Source organism: Musa acuminata, chromosome BXJ1-11 (genome assembly GCF_036884655.1).
Source record: "Musa acuminata AAA Group cultivar baxijiao chromosome BXJ1-11, Cavendish_Baxijiao_AAA, whole genome shotgun sequence".
NCBI lineage: Eukaryota > Viridiplantae > Streptophyta > Magnoliopsida > Zingiberales > Musaceae > Musa > Musa acuminata.
Genome location: NC_088337.1, coordinates 7,051,753 through 7,078,870, shown reverse-complemented (window position 1 = coordinate 7,078,870; position 27,118 = coordinate 7,051,753). Strand labels below are relative to the sequence as shown.

At 41.0% G+C, this 27,118-nt stretch overlaps 3 protein-coding genes across 5 annotated transcripts; all 3 read left to right on the top strand.

Moving 5' to 3' along the window:
* The first annotated feature begins 2,354 nt into the window (after nucleotides 1-2,354).
* LOC135597108 (glyceraldehyde-3-phosphate dehydrogenase 2, cytosolic-like) lies at nucleotides 2,355-6,603 on the top strand. The gene is made up of 12 exons (XM_065089629.1): nucleotides 2,355-2,450; nucleotides 2,544-2,570; nucleotides 2,649-2,749; nucleotides 3,194-3,309; nucleotides 3,400-3,499; nucleotides 4,116-4,262; nucleotides 4,350-4,410; nucleotides 4,502-4,599; nucleotides 5,432-5,574; nucleotides 5,888-5,971; nucleotides 6,126-6,215; nucleotides 6,311-6,603. The coding sequence occupies exons 1-12, from the start codon at nucleotides 2,447-2,449 to the stop codon at nucleotides 6,354-6,356; spliced, it is 1,017 nt and encodes a 338-aa protein (XP_064945701.1). The 5' UTR covers nucleotides 2,355-2,446; the 3' UTR covers nucleotides 6,357-6,603.
* A 918-nt stretch (nucleotides 6,604-7,521) lies between these two features.
* LOC103970727 (kelch repeat-containing protein At3g27220-like) lies at nucleotides 7,522-13,574 on the top strand. The gene is made up of 7 exons (XM_009384632.3): nucleotides 7,522-7,798; nucleotides 8,934-9,119; nucleotides 9,436-9,665; nucleotides 9,787-9,957; nucleotides 11,314-11,419; nucleotides 12,779-12,985; nucleotides 13,233-13,574. Exons 1-7 carry the CDS (start codon nucleotides 7,589-7,591, stop codon nucleotides 13,398-13,400), a joined length of 1,278 nt encoding a protein of 425 aa, XP_009382907.2. The 5' UTR covers nucleotides 7,522-7,588; the 3' UTR covers nucleotides 13,401-13,574.
* A 535-nt stretch (nucleotides 13,575-14,109) lies between these two features.
* LOC135582485 (uncharacterized) lies at nucleotides 14,110-26,801 on the top strand. 3 transcript variants are annotated; one of them, XM_065089627.1, is made up of 7 exons: nucleotides 14,110-14,181; nucleotides 14,355-14,418; nucleotides 14,553-14,652; nucleotides 22,924-24,253; nucleotides 24,789-25,055; nucleotides 25,237-25,392; nucleotides 26,450-26,801. In XM_065089627.1, the coding sequence occupies exons 3-7, from the start codon at nucleotides 14,642-14,644 to the stop codon at nucleotides 26,567-26,569; spliced, it is 1,884 nt and encodes a 627-aa protein (XP_064945699.1). In that variant the 5' UTR covers nucleotides 14,110-14,181; nucleotides 14,355-14,418; nucleotides 14,553-14,641; the 3' UTR covers nucleotides 26,570-26,801. The 3 variants fall into 3 exon arrangements, with proteins under 3 accessions (XP_064945699.1, XP_064945700.1, XP_064945698.1); XM_065089628.1 differs by having other exon boundaries at nucleotides 14,137-14,181; nucleotides 14,355-14,426; XM_065089626.1 differs by lacking the exon at nucleotides 14,110-14,181 and having other exon boundaries at nucleotides 14,278-14,418.
* The last annotated feature ends 317 nt before the right edge of the window (nucleotides 26,802-27,118 follow it).

Below are 27,118 nucleotides of genomic sequence, written 5' to 3'. Positions count from 1 at the left end.
GTCAACTCTTTCGGCTCACCCAACCGAAAGGTTGATGAATTGCCAACGTGTCCAACGTTGATAACATTATTTTTCATTTTTCTAAATATATTCTTTATTTTTTTTATTTTTCTCAAATAACATTATTTTCTTGTAATCCCCATAATGCTCTTCGTCGTTGATCACCTGCCATGCTCTCTATCGTCGTCTCCACCCTCGAGACTGATAGTGGAGGTGTCAGACAAGGGCACGATGATCGAGCGTCTGATGATAAGACCGGACGACGAATTACGATAAGAGACATTATGAGTATTACAGAAAATAAAAATATCATATAAAAAATAATGTGTTAAAATATTCTCTAATAAAAATATAATATATATTTATTAGAATATATATATATATATATATTTATTCTAATTGCGTTGACCAAACATTTTGGCCCAATTTCTGTTGGTTGTCAACGAGGTTTGACCTTTGGAAGATCACTTGTAGGTGAGTATTTTGATTCCTCAATTGCATCCCACCACATGCATGTAGTATAATTGCCTATGAAACTTTGATTCATAGGAACAAAAATATATATTTGAAACAATAAGAATATTCTGGTCCTCAAAACTTTGGTTGATTTCTAACATGTTTTATTATTATTTATAAATGAAATATCACAACAGCTAATTCAACGAAAATGGAATTACGTTATTAGAAAATTAAATATCTACTTCAGCTTAATATTTGATCGAATTATAAACTCGTTGTATCAATCAATATCTAAATTTTATTTTACTTATTTAATTTAGAAACCAATTCCAAGTGGTTTCGATTTTGATTATGATTCCAAATCGAAATAATTTTATTTTTCTAAAATATCCTCTAGTTAGTCGTTTATGAAGCTATTCAAAAATATATTCATCATTTGCTGGATCAACTTTTTTTTATTTTTGGTCAGTTGAGAACTAAACTAAAATTTTTGGTTTTGATTTTGATTTTAGATTTTAACTGTGAATCATCAAATTTAGTTTGATTTGTAACGTTCAAACTATTGATATGATTTGATGCTGATTCTAAATGAACTATGATGTCATTTATAATAAATTAATATTAGATTAGAAATGATGATGATAATAATAATATATGATGGTTGTAGTGAAAATATGACGATAGTGATAATAATATTGTAATAGTGTATTGGTGACAATAACAGCGATAATAAAATGATTATGGTCGTGATTAATTAAGGTAAATTGGAGAGCGAATACATTATGATGGCATATTAGGTAAGAGATACTAACAACTATCATGCCAACATTAGCAATAATAATAAAGGAGTCATAATGATGATATTGATGATGGAATGGTAAGTTAAAGATACTGATATGATCCAGGAGAGGGTTCGTTCTCTTAAAAGCTTGATTGTTACTCGATCGGGAGTTTTATTGCTAAGTGTCTTTCGTACATCTGATTGGATCAAAATGATTGTGGCTTTCGTAATCATGATTCCAATAATTTTTCCTGTTTTGTATGGTTATTATCGACACATTTGATAATGTCTCGTTGACATGCCTGAGGGGGTCGACTTGGCGTGGAATTCTTCAACCATGATGACGAAAATATGAAAATAAATGATAAAACAATAATTTTAGTACTTCGGTTGATGATGATGAACGATAGTATCGCTCGAAGTTATGAATGATTATTATGGATGATAAGAGCGATAATAATATATGATAGCCGTTTTGCATCTACATTAGCATCGATGTAGTTACCAAGTGACGAAGGAGTCATCGATGCAAATGTTAAGTGATGTTGCTCTGCATTTGTGTTGACGTCAACATAGTTGTCGAGTTGCGCCACTTGACATATGCGTCGATAGCTCTTTCACCACTCCATATCTTCATCGACAATCCTTTTATCGCTCGACAACTACGTTGATATCGACACAAATACAAATTAATGAAAAAGGTTGCTTGACAATTATATCACTGTCAATGTTGATGTAAAGTGACCCTCACCTCTCTCTATCACTCTCTTAGTTCACAATAACATCATCATTGACATAACATTATTCATCATCATCAACTAAAATATTAAAATTATATTTTTATAATTTATTTTTATATTTTCATTGATAAAAATGATGATGTTAGGATAAATAAACCTAGATATTTTATTTTTACAAGAATATCAATATAATTTTTTAAATTATAGGGATGAATATTAATGGTAGTTAACTAAAAGGATAAAGTAACATCAGTTATATATGCATCAAAGACAAAACTGATCATATCCGACGGTAGAAAATCTGTATCTTTTTTTAAGTATTATTTAATTTTTCGTTCAATTTCGTATTTTTTTTAAGCAACCCTGATCGATTAAGCGAACGTCTTCGCCTATATAAGCCGAAGCTGAAACCCGCACTCCCCGTTCGGTTCCTATTCACCTTGTGTTCTCACTCTTCGATCGCACCATGGGTAAGCCTCCGATCTCCTTCCTCGATCGCCTCGATCTTCGTTCTTTTGGATCGTATGTGATCCGGTTGTGATTCTTACGTTCTTCTTTTGCAGCGGGAAATATCAAGATCGGCATCAACGGTTAGTTTTCCCCCGACGTTTTCGAAATCTATTTGATCGATGAGGGCCTTGTTGATCCGATCATGTGGTTCTTGCTAGGGTTCGGAAGGATCGGGAGGCTGGTCGCCAGAGTCGCGCTCCAAAGCGACGATGTGGAGCTCGTCGCCGTGAATGACCCCTTTATCACCACCGATTACATGGTACTATGTCATTTTAGTAATCTTTATCTAGAGTGCAGATCTAACGATAATGTGATTTCAGCAATGGCTGGATTGATGGCTTATCTCCCCATTCGTTTATGTTTGTTGACATCGGATGCTTCAATCTTCTTGTGATATTCTTGATATGTGGATCGGTATATGTCCTGATCCGTGGTTAACAGTGAATTCTCTGGTTCTAGTGGTTTTCTGTAGACCAGATTGGAAACACTTAAACATCTGGTTGACTATGACTATTCCAGATATTTTTGTTCTGTTTGGGGTTTTGACCTTATCGCAACTTGAAATTATCCTCATCTCATTTGGAAATGATATGACAGCGTTTGTTGCCTTTCATATATGTCTGTTCGTAAATTGCAAGATCTTTACATTTGCTCCATTTTTTTCCTTCAATCTGATACTATTTGGCTGGTTAATGCACTGCAGACGTACATGTTTAAGTATGATACCGTGCATGGATCTTGGAAGCATCACGAGATCAAGGTGAAGGACTCCAAGACTCTTCTCTTTGGCGATAAGCAAGTTACTGTTTTTGGAGTTAGGTATCCTATTCTTAACCCTCTTCTGGTAAACGGTACAGGGGTGTTTAGATGTTATCATCAGTTGTGCATTGAAACTTTTATGGTTTTTAGGAATCCTGAGGAGATTCCATGGGGTGAGACCGGTGCTGAGTACATTGTGGAATCCACTGGTGTCTTCACTGACAAGGACAAGGCTGCTGCTCACCTTAAGGTTATGGTCATTCTAGATTTGCTTTATTTATGTGATTCATTTTTGTCTCTTTATTAATATCGCCACTGATGATTGACTCTGAATGTTATTCATTCCCAACCATTATAGTTTCATATATACGGAAATTTCTTTAGGTTATACATTCCTTTAACTGCTTCATTACTGTCAAATAGCCTGGGCTACTTATATTGTGGACCTACTTTGATGCTTAAAGTGATGTGGTCCTTCGCAATTGATTGATAGTCACTTCAATATATTTTAACATGTCAGCTATGTATCAAGAAATCATTCATAAGTTAGCTATTCCTATCTTTTTATTCTTTTGTGGAAAGTCTGATATGACATTTGAAAGATAGTTTTAGTTGAAATTGGCAAATGAAAGCTGGTAAAACTCACATCTGTGACATTGTAGAAGATTGCCATATGCCATGTAAACTCGTCCTACTTATAACTGTGACCTAGGCGTTACTGGTTCTATCATTCAATTGTATCTCACAGTTTTTTCTTTCTATGAAATTGAGGGATCAATGTACTTTTTCATTTCATCATGAAACTAGTGCTTGGACTGCTGGAATTAATTGGAATTCCCTATTGGACCTTTCTAATCTAAGAACAGGGTGGTGCCAAGAAGGTCATCATCTCCGCTCCCAGCAAGGATGCTCCAATGTTCGTTGTAGGGGTGAATGAAAATGAGTACAAGCCGGACATTAATATTGTCTCCAATGCAAGCTGCACGACCAACTGTCTTGCTCCTTTAGCCAAGGTAAATCACATTTTGACATTGGCTATTTTCTGTCTTTAATCTTGAACTTGATATTAATTGGTTTTGTTTAATTATCTTATGTGCCAGGTTGTCCATGATAGATTTGGAATAGTAGAGGGTTTGATGACCACAGTTCATGCTATCACTGGTAATTATTATTTGCACCTTACATATTTGATTCTTTGAAGTTCAGTAACTTTTCTGAAGCTGTTAATGTGTTCTTTACTTTTGTTTTTCAGCTACTCAAAAAACCGTTGATGGACCATCTAGTAAGGACTGGAGAGGTGGACGAGCTGCAAGCTTCAACATCATTCCTAGCAGCACTGGTGCTGCAAAGGTTATTAGAGTAACCAAATTTATTAGTCATTTAGTTGTATATTCAAGTATTCAACATATACTGTGCGTTTGACTGGTTTCTGTATGTTTTGTGACTTATGTATACCCTATAATGATGGACTGATTAAGAATATATTAGTAAACATTTATGCACAAGGGCGATCACATTAGACCATGTAGATAATAGTGCTACTTTTTATGCATGCTAATCTGCAGACAGTGGTCAATCTTTAAATCCTTGGGTTGGTAGTTAAGATAACTCACTGGTATGGCATTTCCACAATAACATTTTTTGCAGTGGAAGTGAAGGTGTCCTATTTTGATTTATTTCTTGGTCCATTTGCATTACAAGATCATGTGAATGGTAGACAATGTCCATTTGAATTGCTCAAGTTTTACTGCTTATATTACCTTTTTGAATAATTTTACTTCTTATGTTTGCTTGGCTTGGCTTGACAATTGATAACTTGTTCATGACTAATCTGACATCATAAATGCATTTTTAACTAACTTGATCTGGTAATCACTAACATAGGCTGTTGGAAAAGTGCTTCCTGCTTTGAATGGAAAGGTAAATGTTGGTTCTTTTACAGTAGTCCTATGAGGAATGATTTGTATATGCATTTCCACCATAATATTGTTTGTAGTGGAAGTGAAGGTAAACTATTTTGATTTATTTCTTGGTTCATTTGTGTTACAAGATCATGTGAATGGTAGAGAATATCCATTTGAATTGCTCTTTGCTTGGTTTACTTGACAATTAAAAACTTGTTCATGACTAGTCGGACATAAATACATTTTTAACTAACTTGATCTGATAATCACTCGCATAGGCTGTTGGAAAAGTGCTTCCTGCTTTGAATGGAAAGTTAACTGGTATGGCTTTCCGTGTTCCAACTGTTGATGTGTCGGTTGTGGATCTCACTGTCAGGCTTGAGAAAGAAGCCACCTATGAGGAGATCAAGGCTGCCATCAAGTAAGTTGATGTAGATAATTTGTATCTTTTAATGACAATGACTATGTCTGCTGTGTTTTAAGTATTGACTGAATCAAGTTGCCATTCATTTCTTTTACATGTTGACTGTATCGGGTTCTTTAAGTAGGTCAGCTGGAAGGTAATAGAATAGTCATCAGAAGGATGTGGTTGTATCATCTTTTAACTATTACCTTAACAAACATAACTTTCCACTGATCATATTGCTATATAGCATATGCATAGCCGAAGCGTGGGTCATGGACACTTTTCTAAGTTCAGCATTCTAGAATCTTTTTGATTGGTTGCATCACAGGGAGGAATCTGAGGGAAAGCTGAAGGGCATCTTGGGATATGTGGAGGAGGACTTGGTATCCACCGACTTTGTAGGAGACAAGAGGTGCTGTCAACGCTGGAATTCTTAATTCTGAAAGCAATTAAATAACAAGCTTTGAATTTACTCTGCGCATGACTCTAAACTTTCCGTATCAAAGATGTCGATGTATTGTCTTCATCAGATCATGTTGGTTAAGCTTTTAAATTGCTTTTTGCAGATCAAGCATTTTTGATGCCAAGGCTGGAATTTCTTTGAATGGAAAGTTTGTCAAGCTTGTGTCTTGGTATGATAACGAGTGGGGCTACAGGTAACCGAACTATTCTCTCTGCATCAAGAATGATACTGTGGACATCTAGAAGAGTTGGGCAAAATTTTGCTTAATTTCTATTTCCCTACTTGCAGCTCACGTGTTATCGACCTGATTCGCCACATGCACAAGACCCAGTGAGATCACCTGCTTCCCTTGCCCATGCGGGTTGGTGCTGTACGTGGCCGTTCCGCCCTTTTCTTGATACAAATAAAATATTTCTGACGTGATGTTAGCTTGGTTTTTATATGTCTACCTTTTGTTTTGTGATGTTAATTTCTTAGTTCAATGTGAACCTGAAACCCGAAGGTTTTCAAGACTATAATTTTTAAGTTATATTTATTTTTTTCTCTTTATAACTTGATCGATTAATTGAGCTAGTTTTATATATTTATGTCTTTTATGGTTGCTTTGTTAATGCTGCTTGCACTTCAAGATGTGCCTCCTGACACTTACTATTCATAGATGACAATTAACATTATTTTGTTTCTTTTCAATGTGAGGGCATGCGCGGACGTTGGACTCAGTATACAACTTTTGATCACATTACTTTAATCTATTAATTAAATTAATTAACTGTTTGCCTCTCTATGTTTTAAACTCTTCGGAGCTCGGACACCATAAAAATTTTATACGTTTACCTATTTTTATTCTTTCACAGCTTTCCTTGCATAGTTTATTTTTATTTTAAGAAAAACATAAGAATCTATGGCATCTAAACTCACTTCCAAAGCAAAATTATCCACAGAATGTTTAGGAAGCCTAATGTCCCCAAGGCCACAACTTTATCATATGCATTATTTTACATCATATTCTTTGGATGTCTTAACTAATCTTCAGACTGTATACGTTGGACATTTTTTGCATTACAAAATGATGCACAACTTTTGTATAAGGTGTGTGTAAATAAGGGAGAGCCTCGGAAGCTCTGACACTAGTGGCTTCAACCTACAGATTTTGGGAAGGGTAGGAATCGTCGCTCGCACCGCTGCACGAGATCTTCACGTGCATTTTTTTTTGTGAAGTTGCTTTCTAAGCCTCCATTGTTTCGGCGCCTAAAATTCCGCTCACGCGCAGCTGTTCGAGTCGAACTCCCGGAAACCACCTGTTCCCCGCACCGACCCGACAAACCCCGGCGCCCGCTCACAGTAATAATACCAGAGCGAGGAGAGAGAGGAAAAGGAGGATCATCGAAACAACCAGAACAAGAAATAAACGAGAAAGAGCACGAAACCAACGGCTGTCCGCCCACCATTTTCTCTTCTCCGGATGCCGCCGCCTCTCCACCCCTTCTTCCTCCCCTCCTCCCCCTCCCCCTCCCCCTCACTCCATTCTCGCTTCTCCTCATCCTCTCTTCCTCCCTCCTCGGACCCATGGCCAGACCTGGAAGCGGGAAGCAAACGCCACGGAAATGCGTCTTCCTCCTTTCCTGCGTCGTCTTCCTCGCCATCGTCCTCCTCGCCGACTTCTTCTGGGTCTCCTCCTCCTCATCGCCTTCGGGCATCTCTCCTCCCTCTTCGTTTTCCTACTGGCCCACCTCCTTCGACCTCTCCCTCGGCCTCTCCACACCCAAGGCCAAGCAAGTAAGCTCGATCTTCATCCCGATGCCTTTGTTTGGGGTCGGAATTTCGGTTCTCGAATCTGGTACCTAGGGGATTTGGTTTGGATACAATGTTGCTTCTTTTCTCGTCGGATCTGAATTCGATCTGCCGATCTTTCTGTTGCTCCGTCTAGTGGAGACAATGGCAAAGCTATGAGGCTTGCGTTGTTAGTTCATCGAGGTTTTTCTTTTAGATTTCAGATGCTTTAAATATTAGTGAGAAAGATAAACCATGTTTGGAAAGGCCCATCTTTTACATCGGTCCATCTACATTTTCGGATTTGGCTTTGTTTAGCTTTGCTTACATGCCAATGCACCGGGGCTTGCTTTTATCTAATAAGCATAATTTATTCTGATTATGTTTTGGCGACCTCGTTTCTGTTATCGGAAGGATTATATGACGTCTTTCAACCTTTAACTTAATATGGAAATCTCATGCATATCGTCATATGCCTTTGAAAATTTCTCTTATGTAATGTATACTTCGGAAGACTCCTTTAATAAACGTAATTCTCTTGCTTTGGCTTCTGACTGATGCAGCAGTTGTGCGGAATTGTCTTCTCAAAATATTCCCAAGGGGATTCGCTTTATTCTACCTCAGTCCGCCTTTTTTCTTTTCAATTGAATGAATTGCTATTGGCCTGTATATATGAAAGAACTGTTTTTAGAATATTCCTCTTGTCCTCCGACCATGGACAAGAAGTAGTTTCTACTTATGCTTATTCCCTTGAAGATTCATTATTCAAGTGTGAAAAATAAGTAAAAATAGTAGCCGCTGCAAATGATACTAGACCTTTCTGCATTGCTACTTATTTGGGCCAATTCTCCCTGTAACATCTCCTTGTACTGTCAGTTAATCCATGTATTCAGTTTCTCTAGTTTTCCTGATGATGCTGGCAGTGCTTTTTGTGCTTCTTTGTCCAAATTTTGCTTAGGAAATTGTGGACTTGCAACAAAATATTCTTCTGTTATTTTGCTTGTAGAACTAATTTTGGCAATCAAATTGCTGATGCATCCTGGAATTTGTCTTGTTTAGGTGCATTTAGTTGTTTTCAATTTTCAATGCCTTCATATATTTTGGGAGGGTGGCAATTTGATTTTATTTTTTTTAACTGCAGCCAAAAGGAGACTCTAAAGATGTCAAGTTGTCAGTTAGATATCTTAATGCAACTTATGCTGATTTACCTGCACCGCAAATAGAATGGGAAGAGATGCCTGAAGCACCTGTACCTCGTCTAGATGGGGCAGCTGTACAAATTAATGATCTGTTTTATATATTTGCAGGATATGGTACCATTGATTATGTAAGGACTTGTGAAAATTTTAGTATCTTATCTTATTCTTCTAGGCTTTAGACTACATTGACATGCTGTAGTTGTTTCAAATTTCCAAATGAAGTATATCTAAACTAGAATAGATGACTCTGCTTTTAATTCTTATTCTTTGCTGGTGTTTGATTAGTACAACATTTAGCCTTTGATTATTGAGTTTAGTTAGTGTGCTCTGAACTTAATTTGTGAATTTCATGCTTCTACAAGCATTTTGATATCTCATGTTGAAGTACTTGATGCCTAACCTTTTAATTCTAATATCATATTCTTCCATGCGCTCATCATTTAGGTGCATTCTCATGTTGATATATACAATTTCACAAATAATACATGGGGTGGAAGGATTGAAATGCCAAGAGAAATGGCAAATTCTCACTTGGGAATGGCAACGGATGGAAGATATATTTATGCTGTCACAGGACAATATGGTCCACAATGTAGAGGGCCTACTAATCGCAACTTTGTGCTGGATACACAGACGAAAGAGTGGAGTGAATTGCCCCCACTACCCGTTCCTAGGTATGTGCAATTTAGCACATTGTGTCTGGCTAACTCCTGCATTTTTACGGAGTCATCTCTGGAAGAGATCTCTTTTACATAAGCAGCTTCATCTGGATTTTTTCTGCATTTCAATTTTCAGGTATGCCCCAGCAACTCAACTTTGGAGAGGCAGACTGCATGTTATGGGTGGCAGCAAAGAGGATCGTCATGAACCTGGATTAGATCATTGGAGCATTGCAGTAAAGGATGGCAAGGCATTGGAAAAGGAATGGACAACTGAGATACCTATACCACGTGGTGGTCCTCACAGGCATTTTTCCAACATTGCACATAATATGTATCAGGCATAATTTTTACGTGTTATATTGCCAAAATTTTGGTTTAACACCTCAGACTTGAGATGTCATTATGTCACGGCCTTAGCTAGAATTGCCTAAGGCGTGAGGCACCCTTGCGGCCAAAGACGCGAACTTAGCTTGCGTTGCCTAAGTCGCGAGTCACCCTTGCGGCAAAGATGCAAACTTAGCTTGCGTTGCCTAAGTCGCGCTTCACCCTTGCGATATTGCTCCACAAGGATCAGCCCACTTGTAACCTCTCGCAGGTCCCGAAGGACCTGTAAAAAGAGAAAGTTGATTAGTTCGAAAGAACGAGCGACGGACAAGTCCTGACGTCTCGCGAAAAGGGGAAGCTTTACAAGCAATTCAGCGAGCACCTTGCGTGCACAAGAGAAAAGAGGGAGAGGGGGAAAACAAGGGCTTTAGAAAGTTGAACGAACAGCTGTAAGCCCACAAACAGCCGCTCACCTGGTCCCGGGCGCGACAACAAGTTCTTGTCAAGGCAACGTGCGAACTTGCGAAAGAGTGTTCAACGCCCGGTATATATCTGAAGCCCCATCCAGCCCTGTGCCACCCGGGGGGTTCAAAGGGGCTGAGATGACTGACGTTTTGGTGAGCAGAGGCAGATTCCAGAAGTCAGCCCGCGGCACGCGAAAACGGAGCTGTTTTGGGGCTGTTTTGCTTGGTTCGGTGAGCGGTCGCTTTGTAACGCTGCAGCTTGTTTGAACTTATATTTTTACAAGCAAAATGACCCAAAACCAAGAGAAACCATGCTATCAAGCAGCTGTACATATAGGTGTGAGCGACGAACGGTTCGTTGAACGGAGTTGTTGCGAGTGCGCGACGATCGTTCGTGACAATTAGGTGGAAATTAATACCTCCCACTAAACTTTGATATGATTTTTATAGACTCACAGTAGGTAATAGGTGTGGCAGGATCTTTTTCTTAGAAGATTCTTTTAAAATTCTTCATTTTCATGTTGTTTCATAAATTTGGATGTTTTCTATCAGTCATAGATAGTGTTGGCAGAATATCTTGTAACTGGAATACCTCACCTGGTGGTTTATTTTGAAGGAAGTTTTACTTCAGTTAATCTGTCAAACAGTATTTAGAGGTTGGTAGCTTTAACTTATTGCCAACTCAGAGCTTGTTGTAATTTTATTCTTTGTGATGGCCACCTTTATTATATTAAAAATAACTTTGCACTTCTATGACACTTGTAGAGATAGTAAATGGCCTTTGCAGAATAAGTCAGTTTGTAATTCATTGAAGATAGAATAATGAAAATGTAATTTTCTATTTCTCATGGTTTATTATATTTTGCCATCAGGGCATGTGTTGTTGCTAATGATCAACTGCTAGTTATCGGTGGTCAAGAGGGTGATTTTATGGCTAAGCCTGGATCACCTATATACAAATGTTCTCGAAGACATGAGGTACTATCTTTTTTAAGTTGTCATACTTTGCCTACTTCAACGCAAAGTAATTTCATCTTCCATGAAGTAGTTTTATTCTGTTTGGAATAACTCAACTGTTTTAGAATAACATAGTTTAGTACTATTTGTGCCTTGGATATCTTCTGAAAACTGTTCTACTGGAAAATTTTCTAATTCTCTTGGCATTTTTCTACTTGTGCCATGTATATCAAGCTTATAAAAAACAAATAACGTTCTGCCTGTCATTCATATTTATCATGTGTTACATCAAATAATATTTTTTAATAATTTTAAAAAGTGTAGCAAACATAAGTTACAGAATATTTTTCAATCACTATAATGTTGTGCAAACTGTACTGAACTTATCTAAAAGTATGTGAGACTGGGATGAAATCAAAATTGATATCTATAGGGTATAAAATAAAATTGAGCATTTAAGATTAGCCCAATTAAGAATCTCAACATCAACATAATTGGGATAGTGGTAGCATGATAGTTACTATAACATGGCACAGAAACACAATGGGAACAGAGGTAACGACAACAGAATTTTGATAATAGTTCTAGATGATCTGCTGATCCTTTTGCACATTGGTTCATTGAGGATCACTTGTTCCATTAAGCAAATGGTCATTACATTTATTACAGCTTTTTAAGCAAGTCTTCTTTGATGATCATTCCTGTTATCCACCTTTAAGTATGACGTGATTCCGGAGTACTTTACCCTCTAAAAGCCTCGAATGGTGGTATTTCCAAGTTATGGTATGCCAATCACTTGGGCTGTTTTTCTTCTATTATCCCTCTTGACGAGCTGATTACAGTACTTGTCATTATCTGGAAATAAAGAAAGACATGAGAAAGCAAACTATGATTGGTAAGGTTCACTTTAGGAGTTTTATCTTAGATTCATCATAACTGTTTTGTTGGATGTGATATGGAAGATGCCAGAACCACATAACATGGCTACACCTGGAACAAGAAGGAATGTTTTAATAGGAACCTTCCTGCTCTAAGAGAACGTGTATGTACTATATAAGCCAAATGATGTCCTATATACTCGCACTCATATATGAAACAGGTTGTGTGTTCGAAGTAACTTGGTGTCCAACAATACTCTTTAGGGATTTATTTCTGATTGCTATTCTCAAGGCTTTTCTGGTAGATCAGTAGTTTTGACGAAAGTCAGATATCTCGGGTTTTATGGCATGTAAGGGCAAGGCTATACAAAGGGTATGGTAATTAGTGACCTTTTCTGTTCCAACAAACGTGTAGCTTATATCTCCATACTTCAAACATTTATGCTCATACGTTAAATGTTCGATATTAATGTTTCCAAAGTGCATTTATCTGTTTGTCCAGGTGCAATATGGTGATGTTTACATGCTGGCTGATGGAAACAAATGGAAGCAACTTCCTCCCATGCCATTACCAAATTCCCACATAGAGTTTGCATGGGTTATCGTCAACAACTCAATTATTGTTGTGGGTGGCACTACAATGAAACACCCAATTACCAAGAAGATGATTCTACTTGGTGAAGTATTCCGGTTTAATTTAGATTCCCTGGTAAGCAATCTTTTCTCTTGTTTGTTCTTGCTTGAGAAATAGAATAATTTTCTTTTACATTCTCAACGGTTGGAAACATTTTGAATATCTTGATATATTAATGCTTTCCAAACCCACATAACACCAAGTTGTGGCTTGAATCATCATATGCCCTCCACAATGGTTCTATGATTGTTGGCTTATTTCATTCTTGTTACATCGGGTGTTATATTTCCCTTACCAAATGTTATTTCTTTTATACTCACAGAAATGGTCAGTAATTGGTCGAATGCCATATCGAATCAAGACTACCTTGGCTGCCTTCTGGAATGGCTGGCTATACTTCACATCTGGCCAGCGTGACAGGGGGCCAAATGATCCATCTCCAAGAAAGGTTGTGGGAAGCATGTACAGAACCAAATTAAGCTTAACGTGACGTTGTTTATTATCAAGTTCTTCTACGAAAATTCTACTTGCATTATGTTCTTTCATTATTTCAATGAGATTATCTGATCATAAGAAAAACTTGGAAGTAGAGACAGACATTAGCTTGAATTGTGTGATATTTGTATTAATGGAAGTTCTCCAGCACAGAATTTGACGTGTCCAATGCTTCTCCTTAAGATGTTATGACTCGAGACATTGCCTTATCTTCAAACCAAAGAAATGGGGAAAAAATGTGATGCTTTCGCCACAAAAACTGTTTTCTACTAACCAAATGCAGCTTACAATTTCTTCAGACTTGTGTGCAAGTCTTCTCAGATTGAATCCAGTGTGCCTCAGGTTTTACTTGTAATTATGGTGCAGGCCTGAAGGCTTGGAGGAAGAGGAGAGAGTTCTTGAAAACATTTAATTAGAAAATAAAACAATTTGAATTTATTTTTGGAACTTAATAATTTTTTATTATATAATAGATTGATTTTTGACATTTTCTTTATTTGATTCTAAGTGTTTTATTACTTTGCTATAGTTGTCGACCCGAACCCGGTTTCAACCTGATCATAAGATGAATTGGATACGGATCCAGTTCTTAACGATACACGGTGGTCCGCAACCCGACCCGATACCATCACTAATTGACTATTCGAAGCGGAGCGGGTTCTAAACGTCCATCTTCTTTAAACCCGATATATTATGCTCCGTGCGGTCGTCCCGCGAGCACGTGGGAACGGCCTTCGCCTCTCGTCCCCTCTCTTCCTCTGCTGCGCTCGCTTCAGGTCACCGCTTGCCTCTTCTCCTTCCCATTCCTTTCTCCTCCTGCTTCTGAACCCTGATCCTAACATTGAGTCGCGATCCCGCCCCCCTTTCCCTTCGTTTGCTACATCAAGGAAGAGAATCTTGTTCTCCTCCCCTTCGATCTTGCTGAAGATGTTCTGATGGGTTCCTTTAGGTCTCGGATTCCGATGCCGCGGCGCCATCCTGGCCGCCTTTGCCGCCCCTAGAACATCGTTGAGGTCTCAGCGTGAGCTCTGTTTCTGGATGCCCTTATTGTAGCTTCCTTCCAATAGACTTCTCAGCTTGATTTTCTATCAGAGTAATTTTTTGGATTTGATGGCTTGCCCTTTTTTCTTTCTAATTTCTTTCGCAGTTATGGTATATGACGCTTTGATGGAACTCCCTATTGCGAATTAAAGAGGGTTCTTGTTGCGGCATAGGAGGATTTCTCTGGACTGCCAAATGATGTCGAGGTCAGTCTTCAGGACCATGATTTGGTACTCTAAGGAGTACTAAAGGAAATCTATAGTAGAAGATAGATACAACTGAGTTCTTATTGGCCTTTTAATTGGCGAGGCTTGAGAAATCAGCCTCACTGGGTCTTGGATGGTACTGATCTATATTATAATTGGTTTAACTTCTGAAACCTTGGTGCGGACACATGTGCATTATTGGGCTAGAAAGTCAGCCTTGTGACTTTCAAAGTAATTTTGTAGGTAAGTTATACTTTGAATAGACTACCGTTCCAACAAGTATAGGAAGGAAGAGGAGGGAAAAACAAAAGAGAAACTAAATAACTAATCTGGTTGGTCTCTGGTGGAACCAACCGACATGTGTTTCTTAAAATTTGCCATGGATAATTATATCTGGTGAGGTCTAGGTAATGTACAGGATCTATAGTTGCCCCTTTGCATTAATCATGATTTGTGACTAGTGAAATCTAGGGTTTTTGACGGCTATAGGTGCATTATATATGATTAAATCACTCTTTTTTTATGTCCATATGTTATTTTCTTAAAGCAAGTATAAAAGATGTTCGTGTGGTAACTGTAAGAGTATTTTTTTGGCTTTGAATTAATTTGCTGTCATGTGAATTGTGGAAAACCCTATTTGTGCATTGTTCCCTTGTCATTCGGATGGAATTTTAAACCCATGTTTTGTATTTGATTCTCTATACCCCTTTCTTTGTTAGGGATTGGTGTCACGAACGGTCGTCGCGCACCCGCAATAACTCCGTTCAACGAACCATTTGTCGCCCTCATCTACATGTACAGCTGCTTGACAGCATGTTTTGTCTTGATTTTGAGTCATTTTGCTTGTAAAAATATAAGTTCGAACAAGTTGTAGCGCTACAAAGCGACCGCTCACCGAATCGAGCAAAACAACCCCAAAACAGCTCAAAACAGTTTTGTTTTCGTGTGCCACGGGTTGTTTTCTGCAGTCCACTTCCGCTCACAAAACGTTAGCCATCTCAGCTCCTTGGAACCACCCGAGTGGCACAAGGCTGGATGGGGCTTCGGTATTGTGTCGGGCGTTGAACAATCTTTCGTAAATTCGCACGTTACCTTGACGGGAACTTGTTGTCGTGCCCGGCACCCAGTGAGCAACTGTTCATTCAACCTTCTAAAGTCCTTGTTTTCCCCCTCTCCCTCTTTTCTCTTGTGTATGCAAGGTGCTCGCTGAATTGCTTGTAAAGCTTCCCCTTTTCGCGAGACGTCGGGACTTGTCCGTCGCTCGTTCTTCGAACTAATCAACTTTCTCTTTTTACAGGTCCTTCGGGACCTGCGAGAGGTTGCAAGTGGGCTGATCTTTGCGGACGCAAATCGCAAGGGCGAAGCACGACTTAGGCAACGCAAGCTAAGTTCGCGTCTTTGCCGCAAAGGTGCCTCATGACTTAGGTAACGCAAGCTAAGTTCGCGTCTTTGCCGCAAGGGTGCCTCACGCCTTAGGCAATTCCAGCTAAGGCCGTGACATTGTGGTATCAGAGCGGGCAAGCACTTCGAGCGAGCAGCGAAGGAACTTTGCAACTTCGCCATGGCAAAGCATCGTGGCGAATCAAGCAAGACGGGGCAAGCCGGACCCTTGCCCCAAGCAGTCGTAGGTGGGCTCCATGTGCACACTCGCTCTCATGCTGTTGGAGCGCTCAAGAGGAGCGCGGCAGCGAACATGATGAGCGAGAAGTTGGCTACTCTCCGCGAGCGAAGAAGGCACAATCTAGAGCGCCAACCGGGAAAAAGAGTCACAAGGAGAGACTCACAACGGCGGAAACCCGCTTGGATGTTCTTGAAGCGAGCTTGGAGGAACTCTACCATGGCCAACAAAGGCTTGTTGGGGTAGAGAGCTCGCAAGAAGGAGTAGAGTCCAGGATCGACAAGGTTGAGGCCCTAGTCGACCGATTGTCAGATGACACCAAAGACTCCGTACAACACTTGTAAGAAGTTGTGGCGGAACTCACTTCGAGGGTGGCCATGCTCACAAGAGCGCTAAATGCGGGAGGAAGCAACACCCGCGTTGCGCCGCCTCAAAACTTGAGGGCACCCGAGCCTCATGGTTATGGAGGGGCCAGAGATGCCAAAGAGCTCGAGAATTTTCTATTCGATATGAACAATACTTTCGAACTACGAGGCCTGATTATGAAGAAACCAAAGTTTCCATAGCAACCATGCATCTGAACGGAAATGCAAAACTTTGGTGGAGAACCCGTTGGGAGGAGATCCAACAAGGTCGGTGTCAAGTTGATACATGGGAGGACTTGAAGCGGGAGTTGAGAGCTCAATTCCTACCGGAGAACACCGAGCTCGTTGCAAGAAGGAAGTTGAGACAACTCCGCCAAAATACTTCCATTCGAGACTACGTGAAGCAATATTTTGCGCTAATGTTGGACATCCAAGACATGTCTGAGAAGGATAAGTTGTTCAGCTTCCTTGATGGTTTGAAGCCATGGGCGCAACAAGAACTACATCGAAGGAATGTCGCCGATTTGATCGGGGCAATTGCTGCCGCAGAAAGGCTCACCGACTTCGTTTCCTCCGAAGACCCGGGAAGAAGGAAACAATCTTCAAGCAATCGCCCTCCAAAATATTCTCGAGGGAAGGAGCTCGGGGGCGAACAAAAGAAGAAGAGTTCCCATAAAGGGCCAAGCCCGAAAGGCAAGGCCCCAAAACCTGGCGGATGCTTCTTGTGCGGAGGGCCACACATGGTGAGGGAGTCCCCACAAAAACAAGCACTCAATGCTTTAACAGCTTCCATTCACCCCCCCAAATCGGACAAGGGCAAGGCTGTCGCTCTTAGTTCGAGTAGTTCTGAAGCCAGCAGTGACTATGAGGAGTCGCATGGACCCCGGATGGGAGCGATGCATTTGTTGAATGCCATGCGGGGTCAAGTGGGGGAGAACACGGAGACAAAGCTACAAAAAGCAGGAAGTGGTGAGCTGATGTATGTAGACATCAAGCTAAATGGCCAAACAGCCCGTGCAATGGTGGACACAGGTGCTACCCACAACTTCATTGCCGATCGAGAAGCAAAGCGACTTGGGTTGATCTTGGAGAAGAGCCCAAGTCGAATGAAGGCGATGAATTCGAAAGCCAGGCGAATCTCCGGGTTGGCGAAGGGAGTTCCCATCAAGATCGAAACATGGAGCGGGAGCACCAACATGATGGCGGTACCACTGGACGACTTCCAAGTGATTCTTGGAATGGAGTTCATGCACGCGGCGAAGTTGGTGCCAATGTCGTTCCTAAACTCCCTGTGTATGATGGGAGGTGACGACCCCTGCGTGGTTCCCGTCTCTCGAAGAGGAACCAAGAAACCCCAACATATATCGGCATTGCAACTGAAGAAAGGGGTGCGAAAAGATGAATTAACATTCGTGGCTGCTATGAAGCTAGAGCCACTCGGCGAGAAGGCCATTCAAGAACCTGCTGTGGTGGTGAACGTCCTGAAAGAGTTCAATGACGTTATACCACCCGAGTTGCCAAAGACTCTTCCACCACGCAGAGGCGTGGATCACAACATCGAGCTGGAGCCAAGAGTAAAGCCTCCAGCGAGACCACCCTACCGCATGCCCTCGCCAGAGTTGGCAGAACTCAGGAAGCAGTTAGGTGAACTACTAAGCGGTGGTCTCATCTGCAGCTCTAAAGCACAATTCGAAGCTCCAGTTCTCTTCCAGAAGAAACAAGATGGGAGCCTCCGACTATGCGTCGATTACCGAGCCCTCAACAAAGTGACAGTGAAGAACAAGTGTCCCATCCCGCTCATCGTGGACTTGTTCGACAAGTTGGGCAAAGCCAAGTATTTCTCAAAACTCAACCTTAGGTCGGGGTATTGGCAGGTGCGCATTGCTGAAGGCGATGAAGCAAAGACTACTTGTGTGACCAGGTATGGAGTGTTTGAGTTCTTGGTGATGCCTTTCGGCTTAACCAACGCTCCGGCCACGTTCCGCACTCTCATGAATCAGCTATTTAAGGAGCATTTGGATAAGTTCGTGATCGTCTACTTGGACGATATCGTCGTCTACAGTCAAACGCTCGAGGACCATGTCAAGCACCTTCGGACAATTTTCAAGGTTCTCAGGGAGAACACTTTGTTCGTAAAAAGGGAGAAATGCTACTTTGCCCAAACGGAGATCTTATTCTTGGGGCATCGAATTGGTGATGGTTCCATTCGGATGGACAAATCAAATGTGCAAGCGGTTGCGGAATGGTGAACTCCAAAGAAGGTGCCAGAGTTGAGATCCTTCCTTGGTTTCGTCAACTACTATTGACACTTCATAACGGGGTATTCGAAGCGTTTAACTCCACTGACGGAGTTGTTGAAGACGGAGCAGCCTTAGAAGTGATCTGACAAATGTGAAATAGCATTCTAAGATCTGAAGGCTGCTATTCTGGAAGAACCGGTGCTCAAATTGTCGGACTATGGAGAGCCTTTTGAAGTCCATACGGATGCTTCAGACTTCGTTATTGGAGGAGTACTGGAGGAGTACTCATGCAGGAGGGTCATCCGGTAGCCTACGAGAGCCGCAAGCTCAACGAGACCGAGCGGCGGTATCCAGTGCACGAGAAGGAGATGACAGCGGTGATCCATTGTCTACGAGTTTGGCGACACTACCTTCTCGGATCGCGATTTATGTTGAGGACAGACAACATCACTCTGAGCCATGGTTTGCAGTACCGGTCCGTACCGCCCAGTACGGGCGGTACGTACCGGTCCGACAGACTTCCGGTACGCGGACCGCCTGTTACCGGTCCGGTACTGTAGCAGTACTGTAGTAGTCCTGTAGCAGTGTAGCATTGCTACAGTGCTCGGCACGCCTGAATATACCGCTCGGTACACCTGGGTGTACCGAGCGGTATACCGTACCGTACCGGTATCGAGCCCAGGTCGAAACTCCGGTACGGTACGGTATTGCGAACCTTGCTCTGAGCTATTTCCAAACGCAAAAGAAACTTTCCCCAAAGCAAGCACGATGGCAGGACTTCCTAGTTGAATTTAATATGGCAATGGAGTACAAGCCTGGAAAGGCAAATGTTGTGGCCGATGCATTGAGTCGGAAAGTGGAGCGCGTGAATTCCGTACAATTGGAGGGCAGAGGCCAAGCAAGTCAGTTGCACTCCAACTTCCTTTCCAGGATCAGGGATGGACTGTATAGTGACCCCCAAGCAGTTATCTTGATGCAGCTCATCAAAGAAGGCAAGGCACGACGATTTTGGGTCCAGGAGGGACTCGTGTACACAAAAGGGAATAGGATTTATGTTCCTCGAGTGGACAATTTGAGGCGTGAACTCTTAAGAGAGTGTCACGATTCCCTATGGGCTGGACACCCAGGTATTCACCGAACGTTGGCTCTCGTGGAGAGGGCCTTCTATTGGCCGAAGATAGGGACTGATGTGGAGAAATATGTTCGAACGTGCCTCACTTGCCAACAAGACAAGGCGGAGCAGCGGAAGCCGGTGGGACTTTTGGAGCCGTTGCCCGTACCAGAAAGGCCGTGGGAGAGCATTTCCTTGGACTTCATATCAAGCTTGCCACTAGTAGAGAGATTCGGATCGATACTCGTGGTAGTCGATCGATTTTCAAAGTATGCAACTTTCATTGCTGCTCCCCTACACTGTTCAGCAGAGGAGGCAGCCAAGCTGATGATGAAGGATGTGGTGAAGTATTGGGGAGTCCCGCACAATATCATAAGTGATTGAGATGCTCGGTTCTTGGGACGATTCTGGACTGAGCTATTCAAATGGTTGGGATCCAAGTTATACTTCTCCACAAGCCTCCACCCCCAGACGGATGGCCAAATCGAGAGGATAAACTCGCTCCTGGAGCAATATCTTCGGCACTACGTGAGTGCCAACCAACGAGATTGGGTGAAGTTGTTAGACATTGCCCAATTCTCCTACAACTTGCAGCGGAGCTCTGCGTCCAACAAGAACCCCTTCGAGGTTATTACAGGACAACAACCGTCAACTCCTCACACCATGGCAATCGGGTAATACTGGGAGTAGTCCGTCAGCCTACCACTTCGCAAAGGAGTGGCATCGAAATGCAGATATTGCGCGGGCTTACTTGGAGAAGGCGGCAAAAAGGATGAAGAAGTGGGCAGACTTGGGAAGGCGACCGCAAGAGTTCAAAGTCGGCGATTTGGTGTTGGTAAAGCTCCAACCAGCATCACTCTAATTATTTAGGAACAAAGTCCACCAAGGATTGGTGCGCAAGTATGAAGGGCCCTTCCCAATTATTAGCAAGGTAGGCAATGTCTCATACAAGTTGCAGCTGTCGGCGTGGTTCAAAATTCACAACGTTCTTCACGCCAGCAACCTAAAAGCCTACCACTCGGATTCGTAAGATGCTTCCCGAAGTGTTCCAACTCGGCTACCCCCCACCAGAGTCTCCTACGAGAAGCGAGTTGAAACCATTTTAGCGGATCACAAGATAAAGCTACCCAATGGAGCTGAGCAGACCGAGTACTTGGTGAAGTGGTGAAAGCTTCCCCGAACTGAAGCCAGTTGGGAGCCCGAAGACGCCTTACGACATGAAGAAACAATTATCAACAACTACCAACAAGCGTCGACGAGGGCGTCGACAGTTTAAGTGGGGGAGAATGTCACGAACGGTCGTCGCGCACCCGCAACAACTCCGTTCAACGAACCGTTCGTCGCCCTCATCTACATGTACAGCTGCTTGGCAGCATGTTTTGTCTTGGTTTTGAGTCATTTTGCTTGTAAAAATGTAAGTTCGAACAAGTTGCAGCGCTACAAAGCGACCGCTCACCAAACCAAGCAAAACAACCCCAAAATAGCCCAAAACAGTTTCGTTTTCGTGTGCCACGGGCTGTTTCCTACAGTCCGCTTTTGCTCACAAAACGTCAGCCATCTTAGCCCCTTGGAACCACCCGGGTGGCACAAGGCTGGATGGGGCTTTGGTATAGTGTCCGACGTTGAACAATCTTTCGCAAGTTCGCACATTACCTTGACTGGAACTTGTTGTCGCGCCCGGCACCCGGTGAGCAGCTGTTTGTGGACTTGCAGCTGTTCATTCAACCTTCTAAAGTCCTTGTTTTCCCCCTCTCCCTCTTTTCTCTTGTGCACGCAAGGTGCTCCCTGAATTGCTTGTAAAGCTTCCCCTTTTCGCGAGACGTCGGGACTTGTCCGTCGCTCATTCTTCGAACTAATCAACTTTCTCTTTTTACTGGTCCTTCGGGACCTACGAGAGGTTGCAAGTGGGCTGATCTTTGCGAACGCAAATCGCAAGGGCGAAACGCGACTTAGGCAACGCAAGCTAAGTTCACGCCTTTGCCGCACAGGTGCCTCACGCCTTAGGCAATTCCAGCTAAGGCCGTGACATTGGGGTAGTGGGCACCGTGAGTAAGACAGGTTCTTCGTCATTGAGAGACGAATCCTTTGTATGAGTTGCAAGATGCGCCCGAGAGCTTGCTTAAGGTTGCAAGATTAGGCTAGCAAGTTCCATTTTTCTCTTCTCCTCTTCTTTTTCTTTCTCTTTCTTTCTCCTTTTTGTTGGTCACAGTATGCCTGCATATTGTGACCGGTATGGTCTGTGCCACTGAGCTTCGGGATTGGTGTTGATTTGCAGATGTATAATATAGAGATCAGTTTTGAATGTCGAATTGGCTTGATTAGCTGTTCAATTTGTCTTAAATAAGTGATGAGTAACGGTGAAACATGATGACATCCTTCATTCCTACTATATAAGGACTGCTATGTGGAAAAATAATGAGTTCATATTGTTTTGATTAAGGATTAACTGGTTTATGTCATCGGACCATTCAAGACAATGCCTAATATTGTTGGTCTTTTTATCGGACTACAATGTGCTTTGGTAAGAATGAAATTGTTTGTGATATTGTCTGACCCAATACCATCATAAACAATTCCAATATAATTAATATGTCAACGTTCAATGTTTTCTTTTTTTTTTTTAAATGTGGTTTCTGAAATATGAATATCATGATTTCCTCTTACATTGATTATGCACTAATGGGTTATGTACTCACTTGTTTGTACTCTTGCCAGTGTTTTGCCCCATGGGAATGCATGTATTATCCATGTAGGAAATTGGTTTATCAGTTCTAAATCATCTTATTTGCATAACTTAACATGGTTCTTGTTATACTCAGTAGATAATAATATTGAATAGCTATTAGTCAATTATAGTCTAAGAATTTAAATGTTTTAGTTAATATTTTATTTCAAGGTTTACTTTGTGACTTACAACATCCTTCATCCCACTTGCAGGTTTTTGTCTTTTCATAAAATCAGGAAAATTGGGTATTCTTTTCTAGCAAATTACAGAACCAGCTTTTCCACTACAGAACCTAGATTATCTTCAACAAATGGATTCCCTTTTTCATACAGAATGTTATCTTGTTACAAAGTTTTTTGCAGACAAAATAACTTATCTATGCTCTACAAATCTGAGGAGAACTTATACAAGAATAACCCCTTGCGGAAGTTCTCTGTTCTTTCAGCTAGAAGTTCAATGACACATCATGCTCAAGTTGCCTGGCAAAGGCTTTGTGTAATGTACTCTTATAGAGGAATTGCTTCTTCACCTGTCAGTAAGATTGCTTGTGCTACAAGCTTGGCTGTCACTAGATCCCATTTAGTTCCTAGTTTTCTTGCATTTGTTGCAGGAGAGATTGCATTGTCTAAAATGGCTTGGGCAGATGGGGAATATTTTCGAACACGAGATGATTTTTATACGCGTGCACAAGATAGCCATATTTTTCTCACTTCATTTATTCTTTCGCTGTTGGAGTGTTTTATATTATTCCTAAGAGCATTCTATTTGGCTATTCTGTTCTCCCCTATAATAGTAATGGCTCCACTTGCAGATGATTGTGGTCCTAAGTTCAGGAAAGTGTGGATTCATCTTGTTCATTCTACTCTGGAAAAGGCAGGTCCAGCATTAATAAAATGGGGTCAGTGGGCTGCTACACGTCCAGACCTCTTCCCTAGTGACCTTTGCACTGAATTGGCGAAGCTTCATACTAAAGCACCTGCTCATAGCTTTGCCTACACAAGGAAATCTATAGAGAAAGCATTTGGCCGCAAACTTTCTGATGTTTTTGAGAATTTTGAAGAGGAGCCTGTGGCGTCTGGAAGTGTAGCTCAAGTACATCGGGCTTCTTTGAGATTTCGATATCCTGGTCAACAGGCAAAGCGCCTGGTTGTTGCTGTAAAGGTTAGACATCCTGGTGTTGGTGAGTCCATTAGGAGGGATTTCATGATAATTAATATAGTGGCCAAGATCTCCAAGTTCATGCCTACCTTGAAGTGGTTGCGCCTTGACGAAAGCGTGCAGCAGTTTGCTGTTTTCATGATGTCTCAAGTAGATCTTGCAAGGGAAGCTGCCCATCTAAGCCGCTTCATTTATAATTTTCGCAGGTGGAAGGATGTATCTTTTCCAAAACCTCTCTACCCACTTGTCCATCCTGCAGTTTTAGTGGAGACTTACGAGTATGGGCAAAGCGTTTCTCACTATGTTGATGAGCTTGATGGGCATGACCGAGTCAAAAGTGCTCTTGCTCACATTGGGACTCATGCACTCTTGAAGATGCTCTTGGTATGATCTCCATTTGTCTCTTTGATGGTATTATTTTGTTCTTGTGATCTTTCTAGTTTTGGTTTTTGTTCCACCCAGGTTTTCAACCTTCTTTTCAGCCTATAGTATTTTTTGTCTGTGCATATTGCTTCCGCATTCAAGTTTGACGTGCAGACCAATAAAAACAATCAATATCAATGGAAATTGCATTGGACTCGCTATTAACACTTCATCTAATTTATGTTTTTGTGTTCCTACTTATAATATTTCTTTTTTTCTTAATTCAAAATTATTACTACTAGTGTTCTCAAAGAAAACTTTTATTCTTGATGGCAACAGTCAGCGTAACTCTTTTTTATCAGAGGACACTTTGTTTATTTTCTTCCAAGGACGAGGATCAAGGTCCCAATTGAACCATGCATTCACCTTTTTTTTCCTTGATAGTATGTTATGAATCTTGGAACCATTTAAACTCTCTTTGTGGTTGTTAAGCATTTTGTTACATTTTAAGGTGACTTTCTTTCTATAGTTAACTTGAGCAGTCATTTTTATTCAGGTGGACAATTTCATCCATGCAGATATGCATCCTGGAAATATTCTTGTCCGAGTTCAAACCAAGCACTCAAATAAAGGGCTTTTTAAATCAAGGCCTCATGTCATCTTTCTTGATGTAGGCATGACTGCAGAGCTTTCCGGCAGTGACCGTGTAAATCTGCTTGACTTCTTTAAGGCTGTTGCTCTTCGAGATGGCCGGACTGCTGCTGAGTGCACCTTAAGGTTATCGAAAAATCAAAACTGCCCAAATCCAAAGGCTTTCATTGAGGTACTGTCTGTTGTAGCCTCTTTTCTTGAAGTGTTTTAAGGCTGGAAATTTAATTGATATGTTCTCTGCGCTTGAGATCCTATCACACTCTAATAGTTACTTCGAACACTGGATACCCATGCACCTGTATATGCATTCATGTGTATGCATGTTCATTGGTGATGTGTATATGATATTACAGGAGGTAGTGAGGTCATTCAGTTTTTGGGGCTCAGCTGAAGGGGATTCTGTCCATCCAGCTGAATGCATGCATCAATTGCTAGAGCAAGTTCGCCGCCATAAAGTCAATATTGACGGTAATGTTTGCACTGTGATGGTGACAACTTTGGTTCTAGAGGTAAATATCTTAATCAACTTTACCCCACTGTATGTATCAGCTTCTGTTTCTTTGTATCTTGTACTTGTTAGCTTGTACAAATGGTTTATATACCCCATCCCAATTTGATATCATGTGAACCATCACATGGCGCATTAAACAAAATGATACAACTCTTTCAATCATATGAACCATCATATGTATCAGCTTCTGTTTCTTTGTATCTTGTACTTCTTAGCTTGTACAAATGATGTATATACCCCATCCCAATTTGATATCATCTGAACCATCATATGGAGCATTAAACAAAAAGATACAACTCTTTCCTTGTCTTGTATGTTTAAGTAATATGATTGCATCATAGAACTTATAGGCTTATAGATTAGCTCTTTTGTATGTGCTTTTTATGGGACACATTGAGCATTATAAAGTCAATTTTTTAAGGCAATTTTAGAATTGCGCAGAGGCATGAGACAAGAAGAGTCTCCGAGGAGCTTTTCATAGAAGAAGCTCATGCACATATCAGCTCTAAACAATTTCCAATTAATTGTGCTAAGAAGTATCGGTTTATTTCTTGATGAAAACTGCATTGTGTTTGCTTATTCTGGGAATCACGTGAAAAAAATTAGATTATCTGGATAGTGGCTGTGTTCAGTAATTTCTTGGTGAAGTGAAGCATCTGAACTTCAAATCATTATAGTTATTTTCTTATCAATCTAACAACTACTTCTATTTGCTAAACACAATATTCAGGCATATACAAACACATGATCTATAATGAAAATCATATACAGGTGGAAAATTTTTCCATTACAAAGGTTGCTCATGTTTCGAATTCCTGCTCTTCCATACAAATGGTGCCTGCTTTATGCATCAGATTTTTATTCGTGGAAATAATTCTAGTCTTCAGATGATTGCTCCTGCTCATGTGTGGATGGGAATTTGAAAAAAAAAGGGGGGGCATGATGTATTAGTCTGTGGCACTCTTAACCAGCTTGATTGAAACAGTAACAAATGTGTTTCAGAATGTCTTTTGTTTCTCTGGCACAGCTGAAGTTCCCATTTGTTTATTTTGTAGGGTTGGCAGCGCAAACTGGATCCAGATTATAACGTAATGCGGACACTACAAACATTATTATTCAAAACTGACTGGGCACAGTCTCTCTCATACACAATCGAAGGACTCATGGCCCCTTAGAACCAAAAGCTCCCCTTGAGTTCCATTTCCTCTCGGAGAAAATTTTGATGGTATAATGGTTGGTGGTGAAAAAATGACGACGATCGATCATTGTTAGTATCGTCTCTCCAATTTTGTTTTCCCCCTTCTAAATGTTGTCTCGCTGATTAATCGTTTTGTTGTGCTCAAATCTTATAAAGGTGAGCGCTGACTAAATGACAGGTTAAATGCGAATAAATAGTTTTTTTTTTCACGTTTCATACGCATTTATGATTGAAAATTGCAACATTAAATCCTCTAAATGTCCTTGCCCTAGAGTTGTAATGTTGAATTGCTCAGGAACTAACTGTTGTGCCATTCTGATTGTACTTGTTGCAAGCTTATGGATGACTCATGCTTGTGCGTCTAAACTTTGCTCCATCTTGTGAAGATTATTTCCCTGGGAAATCTCATGGGTGTTTGTGCTTAGTCTGACCTGCACGTACACCATATTTATCACCTTAATCATGCTTCGATAAATTTAGCATGGCACTATGGAATAGCATCTCTCTTTTTTTTTCATCTTCATAA